The sequence below is a fragment of the Nerophis lumbriciformis genome, linkage group LG01 (genome assembly GCF_033978685.3).
Source record: "Nerophis lumbriciformis linkage group LG01, RoL_Nlum_v2.1, whole genome shotgun sequence".
Lineage (NCBI taxonomy): Eukaryota > Metazoa > Chordata > Actinopteri > Syngnathiformes > Syngnathidae > Nerophis > Nerophis lumbriciformis.
Window position 1 is genome coordinate 28,890,006 of NC_084548.2, and position 16,158 is coordinate 28,906,163.

Below are 16,158 nucleotides of genomic sequence, written 5' to 3' on the forward strand. Positions count from 1 at the left end.
GCTGGTTGATAAAGGTTTTTCTTAAACTGTTCAACAATTTGCTCACGCATTTGTTGATAAAGCGGTGACCCTCGCCCCATCCTTGTTTGTGAATGACTGAGCATTTCATGGAATCTACTTTTATACCCAATCATGGCACCCACCTGTTCCCAATTTGCCTGTTCACCTGTGGGATGTTCCAAATAAGTGTTTGATGAGCATTCCTCAACTTTATCAGTATTTATTGCCACCTTTCCCAACTTCTTTGTCACGCGTTGCTGGCATCATATTCTAAAGTTAATGACTATTTGCACAAAGAAAAATGTTTATCAGTTTGAACATCAAATATGTTGTCTTTGTAGCATATTCAACTGAATATGGGTTGAAAATTATTTGCAAATCATTGTATTCCGTTTATATTTACATCTAACACAATTTCCCAACTCAAATGGAAACGGGGTTTGTAGGTTCTGTGTAACAGAGTGTAAAAAAAAAAAAAAACGGTATATAAAGATTGAAAATGTATTTCTGTTTGAACCATGTAAGTAAGTATTTGATGCCCTTACAAAAGGTAATTTAGTAGTTGGTGCAGAAAGTATTGGTGGTAAGCACAAAGATCATTTATTTTTGATGTAGTACTTGCACTTTCTTGGAAGTTGGTCAGCAGGGATGCAAGAGTTTTGGTGAGAGAAACATTACAAAACAGAATATTTGCACCTCCATGTCTGACAGTAGTGATGTTGTTAGATTTTTTATTCAACATTTCTCTGCAAACAAACACGTCCAGCTTACTTGAAGCCAAACACATCTATTTTGCTGTCATGTGACCTCTTCACAGTCTCCTTGTCGCCTTGTGTGATTCATTCAGGTTTTAATTGTCAAACTTGTAGTCCATTTCAGTCTTGTGCAGGTCTATAATCTTGTCCTTGAGGTCAGTTCTTTGGTTTTTCCCGAGGAGGTGTCGAGCAGTAATGGGTGGGCCTGGGCGGGCTAGGCTCGTCTATCGAGTAAGCCATGCCCGCCCTGGGCTGTAAGCTGTTTGTTTTATTTTTATTTATTGAGTTATCTGCCTCACAATACGAAGGTCCTGAGTAGTCGTGAGTTCAATCCCGGCCTCGGAACTTTCTGTGTGGAGTTTGCATGTTCTCCCCGTGACTGCATGGGTTCCCTCCGGGTACTCCGGCTTCCTCCCACCTCCAAAGACATGCACCTGGGTATAGGTTGATTGGCAACACTAAATTGGCCCTAGTGTGTGAATGTGAGTGTGAATGTTGTCTGTCTATCTGTGTTGGCCCTGTGATGAGGTGGCGACTTGTCCAGGGTGTACCCCGCCTTCTGCCCGATTGTAGCTGAGATAGGCTCCAGCGACCCCAAAGGGAATAAGCGGTAGAAAATGGATGGATGGATGGAGTTATTTTTTACATCAGAGCAGGTAAAAAAAATAGAATGATCAGTAATCAAAACAAAGGCATATTGACTAAGACAATAAAACAAGTAACTGACATGTTAGTTTACGAGGCAAAAATGTTGACAGAAAAGAAATACAATCATAATAAATGTTGTCTTGTCAATGGGTGGGACAAGTTTGAAATATATCCAATAACAGCTTATCAATGGTGTACTTTGAAAAGGGGGAGAGGGGTTAGTTATGAACAAGAGCCAATCAGATGCTTTTCCCTTGCGAGTTAAGGAAGTCGCCGCCTAAACCAAAATGTGTGGCTTTAAAGTTAAAGTAGCAATTATTGTCACGCACACACTAGGTGTGGCGAAATTATTCTCTGCATTTGACTCATCACCCTTGATCATCCCTGGGGAGGTGAGGGGAGCAGTGGGCAGCAGCGGTGGCCGCGCCCAGGAACAATTTTTGGTGATTCAACCCCCAATTCCAACCCTTGATGCTGAGTGCCAGGCAGGGAGGTAATGGGTCCCATTTTTATAGTCTTTGGTATGACTCGGCCGGGGTTTGAACTCAACATGTTCTACATGGTGATATGTGCACACCAGGGAGATAGTAAAGAGCACACATTTCATTTTTACTGCTCTGATGCCAACAGCAGGCAAGTCATCAATCGTCAAATCGACACAACTGTAAGTCAGATCTATTCTTTGCTGCTATCGTGTTGCACCAAAAACTGATTCCATGTCAAAAATGTATTCCCGCTGCCGCGTCGCAGGAGCACGTATCATGTTTTAAGGTTTTGTCTGTCCACAACTGATTACGACATGCAAGACAAACACTTATAGTTGTGGTTATCATTAGGATGTGTGTTATTTAAGCCTTTATCGTGTTTGAACAATGACAGAGTTGGCCATTCCTATGATAATATAAAAGGACTCTTATTGATTCGATGTTAATGTGCTAAAACTGTTTTCTTGTTTAGAAGCTCTTTGTTCATGCACATAATAAATATTTAATCAGGTGTTTGGATGTATTCATCCAAGCGAGTTACATGTATGATAATGAAGTATATACTGTACTGTTTACGTGTTGAAGTACCCTTTAAAAAGCTGAAATCAACCTCAAAGAACATCTTAGTGATTAGAAATAATATTTTGATATTGACACATTACATCTGTACATCTCCTAAGGCAGTGTTTTCCAACCTTTTGTGAGCCGAGGCACATTTTTTTCATTGAAAATAATCCCAAGGCACACCACCAGCAAAAAACATAAAAAAATTGAACTCAGCACCCGATATTGACAGTGAACAGTTGTTCTCGCAATTGTTGGATAAAAATTCGAACCATAACCAACCAAGCACTGTAGCTCGTCTCAAAGTAGGTGTACTGTCACCACCTGTCACATCACGCTGTGACTTATTTGGAGTATTTTGGTGTTTTCCTGTGTGTAGAGTTTTAGTTCTTGTCTGGCGCTCCTATTTTGTTGTTGATTGTCATGTCATGTAGAGATGTACTTTGTGGACGCCGTCTGCTGCGCCACACGCTGTAAGTCTTTGCTGTCGTCCAGCATTCTGTTTTTGTTTACTTTGCAGCCAGTTCAGTTTTATTTTCATTTTGTGTAGCCACCCCTAAGCTTCCATGCCTTTTGTTTATTTTTGGTTTAAGCATTAGACACCTTTTTACCTGCACGCTGCCTCCCACTGTCGCCTGCATATTGTGATCAAGACACATCATGTTCCTGACGTCTACAAAGCAATTAGCTACCTGCTGCCACCTACTGATATGGAAGAGTATTACACGGTTACTCTGCCGATCTCTTGACATCACAAATAATTACTGGTTTGCAAATAATATTTTTAACCCAATTAGGTGAAATTACATAATTTACCACGGCACACCAAACAATATCCCACGGTACACTAGTGTGCCGCGGCACAGTGGTTGAAAAACACTGTCCTAAGGGTATTCAAGTGATTTATGGATAGATGACATCTGTCAATATCAAAATATTACTTTGTATCCTTTTTTGACAACCAAGAATACATTGATTTAATGAATACATCCAAACACTTTATTAATAATTATTATGTGCATGAACAAATTACAGTTAATATCGTATGTAGCTTTTAAACAAGAAAGAGGTTTTGGCACATCAACATTGGATCAACAACAGTCCTTTACAATTAATACCATAGAAATGGCCAACTCGACATTTTCAGACATGATAAAGGCCAAAATATTTTCAAACGCACATCCTTATGATAACCAGAAATATAAAGTGTTTGTCTTCCATGTAGTAATCAGTTTGTGGACTGATAAAGGCCAGCATAAAAGCTTTAACAAGTGTGCGCTTTAGCAAGTGTGCGCTTTACCGCGGCGGGAATCAATTGTTGGCAGAGGCTCCCCCTCAAATATTTTTCTGCAGCTTAGTCTGGTGTAGAGGTTTCAATGGAAGAGGAGTGTTTGTGTAATATATGTATTTTATACACATAGGACATGATCTATAACAGGTTTGCGTGTATTGAAACACATGCACATCTCTTAAATGATCAAAATATTAAGCACAATTTAGCACGTCTGTCTTCATGTACTGTATACGCAGAATATATGCTGATCAGTGGCGGGTGCTGGTCTTTCAGGTTTTTTTCCGCTACTTTCTAAACCAGGGGTCCCCAAACTTTTTGACTCGGGGGCCGCATTAGGGTAAAAAAATTTGTCCGAGGGCCAGCCTATATATATATATATATATATATATATATATATACATATATATATATATATATATATATATATATATATATATATATATATATATATATATATATATATATATATATATATATATGTATGTATGTGTGGGAAAAAAATCACAAGACTACTTCATCTCTACAGGCCTGTTTCATGAGGGGTTCCCTCAATCATCAGGAATCTCCTGATGATTGAGGGAACCCCTCATGAAACAGGCCTGTAGAGATGAAGTAGTCTTGTGATTTTTTTCCCACACATACATATATTGCGCTCTACTACGGTATCGAGCACTATTTTTTGGATAACCTTATTAAGACATATATATATAAATATATATATATATTTATAAATATATATACATTGTCTTTATACTTTATAATCCGTTTTGTCATTTAACATCAATTAACATTGATGTTCATCAATATTTAACATTGTCACTTTATCGATGGGAAAATTCATTTTTAGACAATATGATTGTCGAGGCGGCTGATTGGAGCAGTGGCCGCAAGGTAGTTGGTGCTTGTCGTGGCGGTAATCCTAGAACCCGTTGGTGGACACCGGCGGTGAGGGATGCCGTCAAGCTGAAGAAGGAGTCCTATCGGGTTCTTTTGGCTCATAGGACTCCTGAGGCACCGGACAAGTACCGACAGGCCAAGCGGTGTGCGGCTTCAGCGGTCGCAGAAGCAAAAACTCGGACATGGGAGGAGTTCGGTGAGGCCATGAAAAACGACTTCCGGATGGCTTCGAAGCAATTCTGGACCACCATCCGCCGCCTCAGGAAGGGGAAGCAGTGCACTATCAACACCGTGTATGGCGGGGATGGTGTTCTGCTGACCTCGACTGCGGATGTTGTGGATCGGTGGAGGGAATACTTCGAAGACCTCCTCAATCCCACCAACACGTCTTCCTATGAGGAAACAGTGCCTGAGGAGTCTGTGGTGGGCTCTCCTATTTCTGGGGCTGAGGTTGCTGAGGTAGTTAAAAAGCTCCTCGGTGGCAAGGCCCCAGGGGTAGATGAGATCCGCCCGGAGTTCCTTAAGGCTCTGGATGCTGTGGGGCTGTCTTGGTTGACAAGACTCTGCAGCATCGCGTGGACATCGGGGGCGGTACCACTGGATTGGCAGACCGGGGTGGTGGTTCCTCTCTTTAAGAAGGGGAACCGGAGGGTGTGTTCTAACTATCGTGGGATCACACTCCTCAGCCTTCCCGGTAAGGTCTATTCAGGTGTACTGGAGAGGAGGCTACGCCGGATAGTCGAACCTCGGATTCAGGAGGAACAGTGTGGTTTTCGTCCTGGTCGTGGAACTGTGGACCAGCTCTATACTCTCGGCAGGGTCCTTGAGGGTGCATGGGAGTTTGCCCAACCAGTCTACATGTGTTTTGTGGACTTGGAGAAGGCATTCGACCGTGTCCCTCGGGAAGTCCTGTGGGGAGTGCTCAGAGAGTACGGGGTATCTGACTGTCTGATTGTGGCAGTCCGCTCCCTGTATGATCAGTGCCAGAGCTTGGTCCGCATTGCCGGTAGTAAGTCGCACACGTTTCCAGTGAGGGTTGGACTCCGCCAAGGCTGCCCTTTGTCACCGATTCTGTTCATAACTTTTATGGACAGAATATCTAGGCGCAGTCAAGGCTTTGAGGGGATCTGGTTTGGTGGCTGCAGGATTAGGTCTCTGCTTTTTGCAGATGATGTGGTCCTGATGGCTTCATCTGGCCAGGATCTTCAGCTCTCACTGGATCGGTTCGCAGCTGAGTGTGAAGCGACTGGGATGAGAATCAGCACCTCCAAGTCCGAGTCCATGGTTCTCGCCCGGAAAAGGGTGGAGTGCCATCTCCGTGTTGGGGAGGAGATCTTGCCCCAAGTGGAGGAGTTCAAGTACCTCGGAGTCTTGTTCACGAGTGAGGGAAGAGTGGATCGTGAGATCGACAGGCGGATCGGTGCGGCGTCTTCAGTAATGCGGACGCTGTATCGATCCGTTGTGGTGAAGAAGGAGCTGAGCCGGAAGGCAAAGCTCTCAATTTACCGGTCGATCTACGTTCCCATCCTCACCTATGGTCATGAGCTTTGGGTTATGACCGAAAGGACAAGATCACGGGTACAAGCGGCCGAAATGAGTTTCCTCCGCCGGGTGGCGGGGCTCTCCCTTAGAGATAGGGTGAGAAGCTCTGCCATCCGGGAGGAGTTCAAAGTAAAGCCGCTGCTCCTCCACATCGAGAGGAGCCAGATGAGGTGGTTCGGGCATCTGGTCAGGATGCCACCCGAACGCCTCCCTAGGGAGGTGTTTAGGGCACGTCCGACCGGTAGGAGGCCGCGGGGAAGACCCAGGACACGTTGGGAAGACTATGTCTCCCGGCTGGCCTGGGAACGCCTCGGGGTCCCACAGGAAGAGCTGGACGAAGTGGCTGGGGAGAGGGAAGTCTGGGCTTCCCTGCTTAGGCCGCTGCCCCCGCGACCCGACCTCGGATAAGCGGAAGAAGATGGATGGATGGATGGATGATTTTCCTGAGCGGCTAGGAGACACCAAGAGTAACAAGCGGTAGAAAATGGATTAGAAAGGAAAGATTAAAAACAAAAACAAAAAAAAAAAAAAAAAAAAATATATACACTTTTTTTTTTAACTTGGGACTTCCTGTGGGCCGGATTTTGGATGCTGGGGGGCCGGATCCGGCCCGCGGGCCGTAGTTTGGGGACCTCTGTTCTATACACTCTCTTCAATAACAGATAAAATACATAAAGATGCTAGATTTTACAAGGAAAACAACTTAGAAATTGTAAAATTATCCAAATCAACTTGGAATAACATAACGAAACTTAAAAAATGCTCTGTCAGTGCTTTATATTTCAAGGTCGCTGGCTCGTTTATTTTGCTGTTAATCAAAAAGGGATATAGCCTCAGAGAGATTGTCCAATCATCATTCAGAAGCGTTAGATGGGCTGGACAAAGCCGAGCATTTATCCAGTGATTGTCCAGTTTCTCTGCAGTGGAACAACCCACTCTATACTCCCCCTTTGAAGTCAATGGACGCTCCGCTTCAACGCTGTTTAATACACCGTGACACTACAAGAATGAATGCAAAAATAATAGATGATTCTGAACAAAAGTTGAATGCATTTTGGTACATATTTAGTCAATGAAACGTAAACACAAAAGTAAATATTTGACCACTTATTTTTTATTACATTTTCGGGAATACTGAGCTTCCCTTGCTGTCTTAGAGCAATCGCCACTGATGCTGATTATCATAACGCCCGCAACAGAAGGAGGAGGTGAAGGAGGAGGTGATGCAAATATAATCATTCAGCGGCGGCAATGTGATTTGCTGTTTGGTGTTTTGCGTTTATATTTAGCATGTTTAGAAGGTACATGCAAACAGGCACACTTATACACAAATGGCTGTGAGAAAGGAGGAGACAAGATAGAATCCTCCATCCGTGTGCCTGTCAAAATATTTGGACTATCATACAAACCCTGTTTCCATATGAGTTGGGAAATTGTGTTAGGTGTAAATATAAACGGAATACAATGATTTGCAAATCCTTTTCAACCCATATTCAGTTGAATGCACTACAAAGACAAGATATTTGATGTTCAAATTCATAAACTTAATTTTTTTTTTTGCAAATAATAATTAACTTTAAATTTCATGGCTGCAACACGTGCCGAAGTAGTTGGGAAAGAGCATGTTCACCACTGTGTTACATGGCCTTTCCTTTTAACAACACTCAGTAAACGTTTGGGAACTGAGGAGACACATTTTTTAAGTTTCTCAGGTGGAATTCTTTCCCATTCTTGCTTGATGAACAGCTTAAGTTGTTCAACAGTCCGGGGGTCTCCGTTGTGGTATTTTAGGCTTCATAATGCGCCACACATTTTCAATGGGAGACAGGTCTGGACTACAAGCAGGCCAGTCTAGTACCCGCACTCTTTTACTATGAAGCCACGTTGATGTAACACGTGGCTTAGCATTGTCTTGCTGAAATAAGCAGGGGCGTCCATGGTAACGTTGCTTGGATGGCAACATATGTTGCTCCAAAACCTGTATGTACCTTTCAGCATTAATGGCGCCTTCACAGATGTGTTAGTTACCCATGTCTTGGGCACTAATACACCCCTATACCATCACAGATGCTGGCTTTTCAACTTTGCGCCTATAACAATCTGGATGGTTCTTTTCCTCTTTGGTCCGGAGGACACAACGTCCACAGTTTCCAAAAACAGTTTGAAATGTGGACTCGTCAGACCACAGCACACTTTTCCATTTTGTATCAGTCCATCTTAGATGAGCTCAGGCCCAGCGAAGCCGACGGCGTTTCTGGGTGTTGTTGATAAACGGTTTTCGCCTTTCATAGGAGAGTTTTAACTTGCACTTACAGATGTAGTGACCAACTGTAGTTACTGACAGTGGCTTTCTGAAGTGTTCCTGAGCCCATGTGGTGATATCCTTTACACACTGATGTCGCTTGTTGATGCAGTACAGCCTGAGGGATCGAAGGTCACGGGCTTAGCTGCTTACGTGCAGTGATTTCTCCAGATTCTCTGAACCCTTTGGTGATATTACGGACCGTAGACGGTAAAATCTCTACATTCCTTGCAATAGCTGGTTGAGAAAGGTTTTTCTTAAACTGTTCAACAATTTGCTCACGCATGTGTTGACAAAGTGGTGACCCTCGCCCCATCCTTGTTTGTGAATGACTGAGCATTTCATGGAATGTACTTTTATACCCAATCATGGCACCCACCTGTTCCCAATTTGCCTGCACACCTGTGGGATGTTCCAAATGATAAATAATAAATGATAAATGGGTTATACTTGTATAGCGCTTTTCTACCTTCAAGGTACTCAAAGCGCTTTGACAGTATTTCCACATTTACCCATTCACACACACATTCACACACTGATGGCGGGAGCTGCCATGCAAGGCGCTAACCAGCAGCCATCAGGAGCAAGGGGTGAACAGTCTTGCCCAAGGACACAACGGACGTGACTAGGATGGTAGAAGGTGGGGATTGAACCCCAGTAACCAGCAACCCTCCGATTGCTGGCACGGCCGCTCTACCAACTTCGCCACGCCGTCAAATAAGTGTTTGATGAGAATTCCTCAACTTTATCAGAATTTATTGCCACCTTTCCCAACTTCTTTGTCACGTGTTGCTGGCATCAAATTCTAAAGTTAATGATTATTTGCAAAAAAAAAAAGTTTATCAGTTTGAACATCAAATATGTTGTCTTCGTAGCATATTCAACTGAATATGGGTTGAAAAGGATTTGCAAATCATTGTATTCCGTTTATATTTACATTTAACACAATTTCCCAACTCATATGGAAACGGGGTTTGTAAATACAATTAAATCCTCTACTCAGCAATGCCATTTTATAGCTGCTTGATGACTTAAACTTTTGTCATATTATGTATAAATATATATTAAAAATGTCTTGCAAAATGCTTTTTCTTGCGTCTGGATCATTCCAGCGCATCATTCCAGCGCTTTCCTTTGGTGTGCTTAAAATAGCTTCTGTTGTCTAGATTGTGCTTCTAATAGTCCAAAAAAGTGGTACGACTCAATATTTGTGTAAAACACCACAGGTTGGAGCCAACAGTGACAGCAAGTAGTCCACACAAAACTCATTTAAAAAAGGCAGTCCATACCATGTTTTGCGCACACAGTTTTAGTAGATCAACAACATGGTCACTAATAGTAATTTTATAGTTTGCACACGCTATTTACCACCTATTTGTATTTTAACAGATCGGGCCCAGAATTTGTTGAGATTAGGAGTACTTTTTAAAGGGACTTATTTAAGCATGACAAATATGGTGATTTCCTTTATACCGTGATACATATGGAGTAATATTAAAAAAATAAATTGTGGTATTATCGGTAAAAGAGTTTCGACTCTCATTTTAATTTGATTGAAAACGTTTGTATTCTGTTTTTAGCTAATGAGTTTACGCGCATGGTTTCAGCTCCTGGAGACAAAATCGACTGACAGAACCCAGACGTTGCTTCACTACATTGCCAATGTGGTCAGAGAAAAGTATCCTGCAGTGGCGCTCTTCTTCAACGAGCTGCATTACGTGGACAAGGCTGCTGCAGGTGAGGGTTCACTGACGTCCCTCCGACATCATCCAGTGTGCTCATACGGTGTATGTGCGTCTTTCAGTGAGTCTGGAGAACGTGTTGTGTGACGTGAAGGACCTGCAGAGAGGGATGGAACTCACCTGGCGTGAATTCAGCATGCTGCACAACTCCACCTTGAAAGATTTCATCAGCAGGAATGAATCTCGACTCAACAAACTTCAGGAGGACGCACGCATCGCCCAGGTACACCAGCACACTCATTTCAGTCTTCTCTTGTTTTATCGCGTCAAAATGGTTACAGGCCTGACTGACCGTGCCAAGTAGGATTATTATTAATAAATCAAATATATATATATATATATATATATATATATATATATATATATATATATGCAATATTAGAGCCCTCTAAACATGAAATGACACCCGTATAGTTACCTTTACACTCGTTACGCCAATATAGTAGCCTTGAGTGTGTTCTACTGTAGATTACAGTACTCACCAGCAGTGTTGGGACTAACGCGTTACTTTGTAACTTTGTTACTTTGTAACGCGTTACTGTAACGCCGTTAGTTTCGGCGGTAACTAGTAATCTAACGCGTCATTTTTTATATTCAGTAACTCAGTTACCGTTACTACATGATGCGTTACTGTGTTATTTTACGTTATTTTTTATGTAGTATCGGCTAGAAACAGAAGATCTGAGTGTGTTTTATTGCAGCGCTGCGTGGAAAAGAAGAGGCGTGCTTTGTGTGGGTGGGGGCGCGGGGGCTCCCAGACCGTAGTTGAGGGGCGCAGGGAGACGTTCCTCCAGGGCCTATGTACTTCGGGGCTAACAACCTTCACTTTACCCGGAAGTGGGTCTTTACAGCTGAGGGTGAATGACGAGGCCGGCGGTTTGTTGCAACTTTGTGACTTTATTGGACGCAACCATCCACCAAGCTAGAGCACCTGCACACACTCACTGTCGCCGCTCCCTCACTTCTCTCGCCCACTCACTCACTGACGTCACTCACCTCACACACACACACACACACACACACACATACGCTACTCTCATAACAACTAACAAGACATCATGGTGAAGCCAGAAGTCGAGTGTCTTAACATTTTCACTACTTTTCTTTTGTCGAGCACAAAGAAAATAAAATTTTAGTTAAATGTAAGTTGTGTCTAGGATCTCAGATCCTATCTACTTAAAGTTAAAGTTAAAGTGCCATTATGTTGCAGCTATTTAAAATAGTTTTGTCAATTTGTTCTGGCCTGAAATAAATTGGCCCTTTGAAACATGTCTTTGTCTTTGTGTGTTGTATGTAGACCACATTGCTTTCTGAGTTCAGTAATGCAAATGCATGTCAAGTCTATCAACACATTGTATTATTCTCCAGTGCAATAACAGTACTGAAATGAAGGCTAAAAGGGCATTAATGGGAGCCTTAAAAAAAGGGGGGGGGGGGGAAGAAGTAACTAAATAGTTACTTTTCACAGTAACGCATTACGTATTGGTGTAAGTAACTGAGTTAGTAACTGAGTTACTTTTGAAATGAAGTAACTAGTAACTGTAACTAGTTACTGGTTTTCAGTAACTAACCCAACACTGCTCACCAGTATCCATACTTGCCAACTTTGAGACCTTCGAATTCGGGAGATGGGGGGGGGGTGGGGGGGGGGTGTTGAGGTGCAGGCAGCATACCCCTTCCCCTTCGAGCTTTTCTGGATGAAATGAAATTGTTTTTTCCAATCATTTTGGAACTTGCAAGCGTATTTCTTCTTCTTACTCGTCGTCGCCATGTCTCTTCTTCGTTCTTCTGCTTCGTCTCCTTCTTGTTGTGTGTGCAGTTGTGCACTGAGCTCCAAAAGCCGCAGATGTTATTGTAGCGTCCCGGAAGAGTTAGTGCTGCAAGGGATTCTGTCGTGTTTATGTTGTGTTACGGCGCGGATGTTCTACCGAAATGTGCTTGTCATTCTTGTTTGGTGTGGGTTCACAGTGTGGCGCATATTTGTAACAGTGTTAAAGTTGTTTATATGGCCACCGTCAGTGTGACCTGTATGGCTGTTGACCAAGTATGCATTGCGTTATCATTAAACCAGTTAAAAGATCATACAACGTGTGAGCAGTTCTTGACATCTTCGGGTAAAGATCATTGTTAAACCCGTCCAACGCTACATTATTATGTGACTGGGCCGGCACGCTGTTTATATGGAGGACAAGCGGACGCCTGGACAGCATGCGGCTGTTAAGGGGTGAAGGTTTCAGGTGAGAGAGGACGCTAAAGGCAGTGCCTTTAAGGCACGCCCCCAATATTGTTGTCCGGGTGGAAATCGGGAGAAATTCGGGAGAATGGTTGCCCCGGGAGATTTTCGGGAGGGGCACTGAAATTCGGGAGTCTCCCGGGAAAATCAGGAGGGTTGGCAAGTATGCCAGTATCCCAGAGGGGCCAACCAATACAACTCGGCTCCTATGCGGAAAGACTCATCACATTCTGGATAATTTATCTAAGTTAGACTTGGGCTTTGAGTGTTGAAACCACTGGCGTAAGTTGTTCGGGAAAAACGTGGTCAACTTGACAGTTGCAGCTAAGCTAGCCGCTGTTACTGGTTAGCATTCCATGTTGTTAGCATTGTGTGTCCTGCGGTGTCATTTCCAAGGCATGTCATGTGGAGTTGTGTTATTGATGTCAAAGATGAAGATTCAGTCGAAGATGAAGTGCAATAAAAGAGTTCATCTCCACTTAGCATTGCCCGGACAGGTGCTGATAGCTAATAGCATCAAGTGGTGCGCCAAGTCACATCAAGTTCTGCTATGTCCCACTGTTGGTTATGTCAAAGGCTCACTGCTGTGGAGATGTGTTATTAATGAGGCAGGGGTCACAGATAAAGTGCATCTAACAATTGTTCGGCCCAAAGTTGGTCAACTTGACTGGTGCAATGATTGTCACACAGACACTAGGTGTGGCGAAATTATTCTCTGCATTTGACCCATCACCCTTGATCACCTCCTGGGAGGTGAGGGGAGTAGTGGGTAGCAGCGGTGGCCGCGCCCGGGAATCATTTTTGGTGATTTAACCCCCAATTCCTACCCTTGATGCTGAGTGTCAAGCAGGGAGGTAATGGGTCCCATTTTTATGGTCTTTGGTATGACTCGGCCGGGGTTTGAACTCACAACCTACAAGTATGCCTTTATTTTCACATTCATTTACAAAACCCAAAACCAGTGAAGTTGACATGTTGTGAGTAACAACAGAATACAATGACGTGCAAATCCTTTTCAACTTAGATTCTATTGAATAGACTGAAAAGACAATCAATCAATCAATCAATCAATGTTTATTTATATAGCCCTAAATCACAAGTGTCTCAAAGGGCTGCACAAGCCACAACGACATCCTCGGTACAGAGCCCACATAAGGGCAAGGAAAAACTCACCCCAGTGGGACGTCAATGTGAATGACTATGAGAAACCTTGGAGAGGACCGCATATGTGGGTACCCCCCCCCCTCTAGGGGAGACCGAATGCAATGGATGTCGAGTGGGTCTGACATAATATTGTGAGAGTCCAGTCCATAGTGGATCCAACATAATAGTAAGAGTCCAGTCCATAGTGGGGCCAGCAGGGGACCATCCCGAGCGGAGACGGGTCAGCAGCGCAGAGATGTTCCCAACCGATGCACAGGCGAGCGGTCCACCCCGGGTCCCGACTCTGGACAGCCAGCACTTCATCCATGGCCACCGGACCTGTGTCCCCCCCCCTCCACAAGGGAGAGGGGAGCAGAGGAGAAAAGAAAAGAAACGGTAGATCAACTGGTCTAAAAGGGGGTCTATTTAAAGGCTAGAGTATACAAATGAGTTTAAAGATGGGACTTAAATGCTTCTACTGAGGTAGCATCTCTAACTGTTACCGGGAGGGCATTCCATAGTACTGGAGCCCGAATAGAAAACGCTCTATAGCCCGCAGACTTTTTTTGGGCTCTGGGAATCACTAATAAGCCGGAGTTCTTTGAACGCAGCTTTCTTGCCGGGACATATGGTACAATACAATCGGCAAGATAGGACGGAGCTAGACCGTGTAGTATTTTATACGTAAGTAGTAAAACCTTAAAGTCACATCTTAAGTGCACAGGAAGCCAGTGCAGGGGAGCCAGTATAGGCGTAATAGGATCAAACTTTCTTGTTCTTGTCAAAAGTCTAGCAGCCGCATTTTGTACCAACTGTAATCTTTTAATGCTAGACATAGGGAGAACCGAAAATAATACGTTACAGTAGTCGAGACGAGACGTAACGAACGCATGAATAATTATCTCAGCGTCGCTAGTGGATAAAATAGAACGAATTTTAGCGATATTACGGAGATGAAAGAAGGCCGTTTTAGTAACACTCTTAATGTGTGACTCAAAGGAGAGAGTTGGGTCGAAGATAATACCAAGATTCTTTACTGAGTCACGCTGTGTAATTGTTTGGTTGTCAAATGTTAAGGTGGTATTATTAAATAAATGTCGGTGTTTAGCAGGACAGATAATCAGCATTTCCGTTTTCTTGGCGTTGAGTTGCAAGAAGTTAGCGGACATCCATTGTTTAATTTCATTCAGACACGCCTCCAGCTGACTACAATCCGGCGTGTTGGTCAGCTTTAGGGGCATGTAGAGTTGGCTGTCATCAGCATAACAGTGAAAGCTAACACCGTATTTGCGTATGATGTCGCCTAACGGCAGCATGTAGATACTAAAGTGTGCAGGGCCAAGAACCGAACCCTGAGGAACTCCGCATGTTACCTAAACATAGTCCGAGGTCACATTGTTATGGGAGACGCACTGCATCCTGTCAGTAAGATAAGAGTTAAACCACGACAAGGCTAAGTCTGACATACCAATACGTGTTTTGATACGCTCTAATAAAATATTATGATCAACGGTATCGAAAGCAACGCTAAGATCAAGAAGCAGCAACATAGATGACGCATCAGCATCCATCGTTAGCAATAGATCATTAGTCATTTTTGCGAGGGCTGTCTCCGTAGAGTGATTTGCCCTGAAACCGGATTGAAAAGGTTCACAGAGATTGTTAGACACTAAGTGTTCATTTAGCTGTTGTGCGACAATTTTTTTTCGAGGATTTTCGAAATAAACGGAAGGTGGGACACCGGTCGGTAGATTACCATGAGGTCAGGATCGAGGTTAGGTCTTTTGAGCAGAGAATGAATAACCGCTTTCTTGAATGCTAGGGGAACAGTGCCAGAGGAAAGTGATACGTTTATAATATTTAGCACTGATGGACCTAATAATACAAAAAGCTCCTTGATAAGTTTCCCAGGAAGTGGGTCAAGTAAACATGTTGTTTGTTTTATCCCACTTACACGCCGTAATAGTTCCTCTAATGTTATTTCATCAAAAAGAGAGAGACTATTTTGTATTGCAGTATCCGTCGTATATTCAGTCGTATCTGTGTTAATAAAACCCAGTTGTAGCTGGGATGCGTTGTCTTTAATCTCCTTTCTAATGAGTTAAATTTTCTTATTAAAGAAATTCATAAAGTCATCTGCCGAGTGGGTGGAGCTATTGGGAGGAGTCCCTTGTTGGGTTAGCGATGCTACTGTAATAAACAAAAATTTAGGGTCGTTTTTGTTGAGGCGGATGAGATTTGAGTAATATTTAGCTTTAGCTAAGGTAAGGATGCGTTTATAAGATATTCAACTATCACTCCATGCTTGATGGAAAACCTCAAGCTTAGTCGCGCGCCATTTGCATTCCAACTTTCTACATGATAATTTATAAGCTCTAGTTTCTTTTGTAAACCATGGGGTGCGCCTTTTAGGGGCCCTTTTTTGTTTTAGCGGTGCTATACTATCAATGGTTTCGCGCAGGGCATTGTCAAAGTTGTTAGTGAGGTTATCAATAGAGCTGACATAATTTGGGAATGGTGCCATTACCAAAGGCAGTAGGTCAGCAAGAGTCA

General features: G+C 43.2%; 1 protein-coding gene across 3 annotated transcripts in view; it reads left to right on the plus strand.

The window, feature by feature from the left end:
• Window positions 1–16,158, plus strand: part of fmnl2b (formin-like 2b) — a 44,336-nt gene that overhangs the window by 9,698 nt on the left and 18,480 nt on the right. For all 3 annotated transcript variants that reach the window (XM_061978660.1, XM_061978661.1, XM_061978662.1), the window contains 2 exons: window positions 10,095–10,224; window positions 10,292–10,452. In XM_061978660.1, coding sequence (XP_061834644.1) covers window positions 10,095–10,224; window positions 10,292–10,452 — 291 coding nt within the window. The remainder of the gene's footprint in view (window positions 1–10,094; window positions 10,225–10,291; window positions 10,453–16,158) is intronic.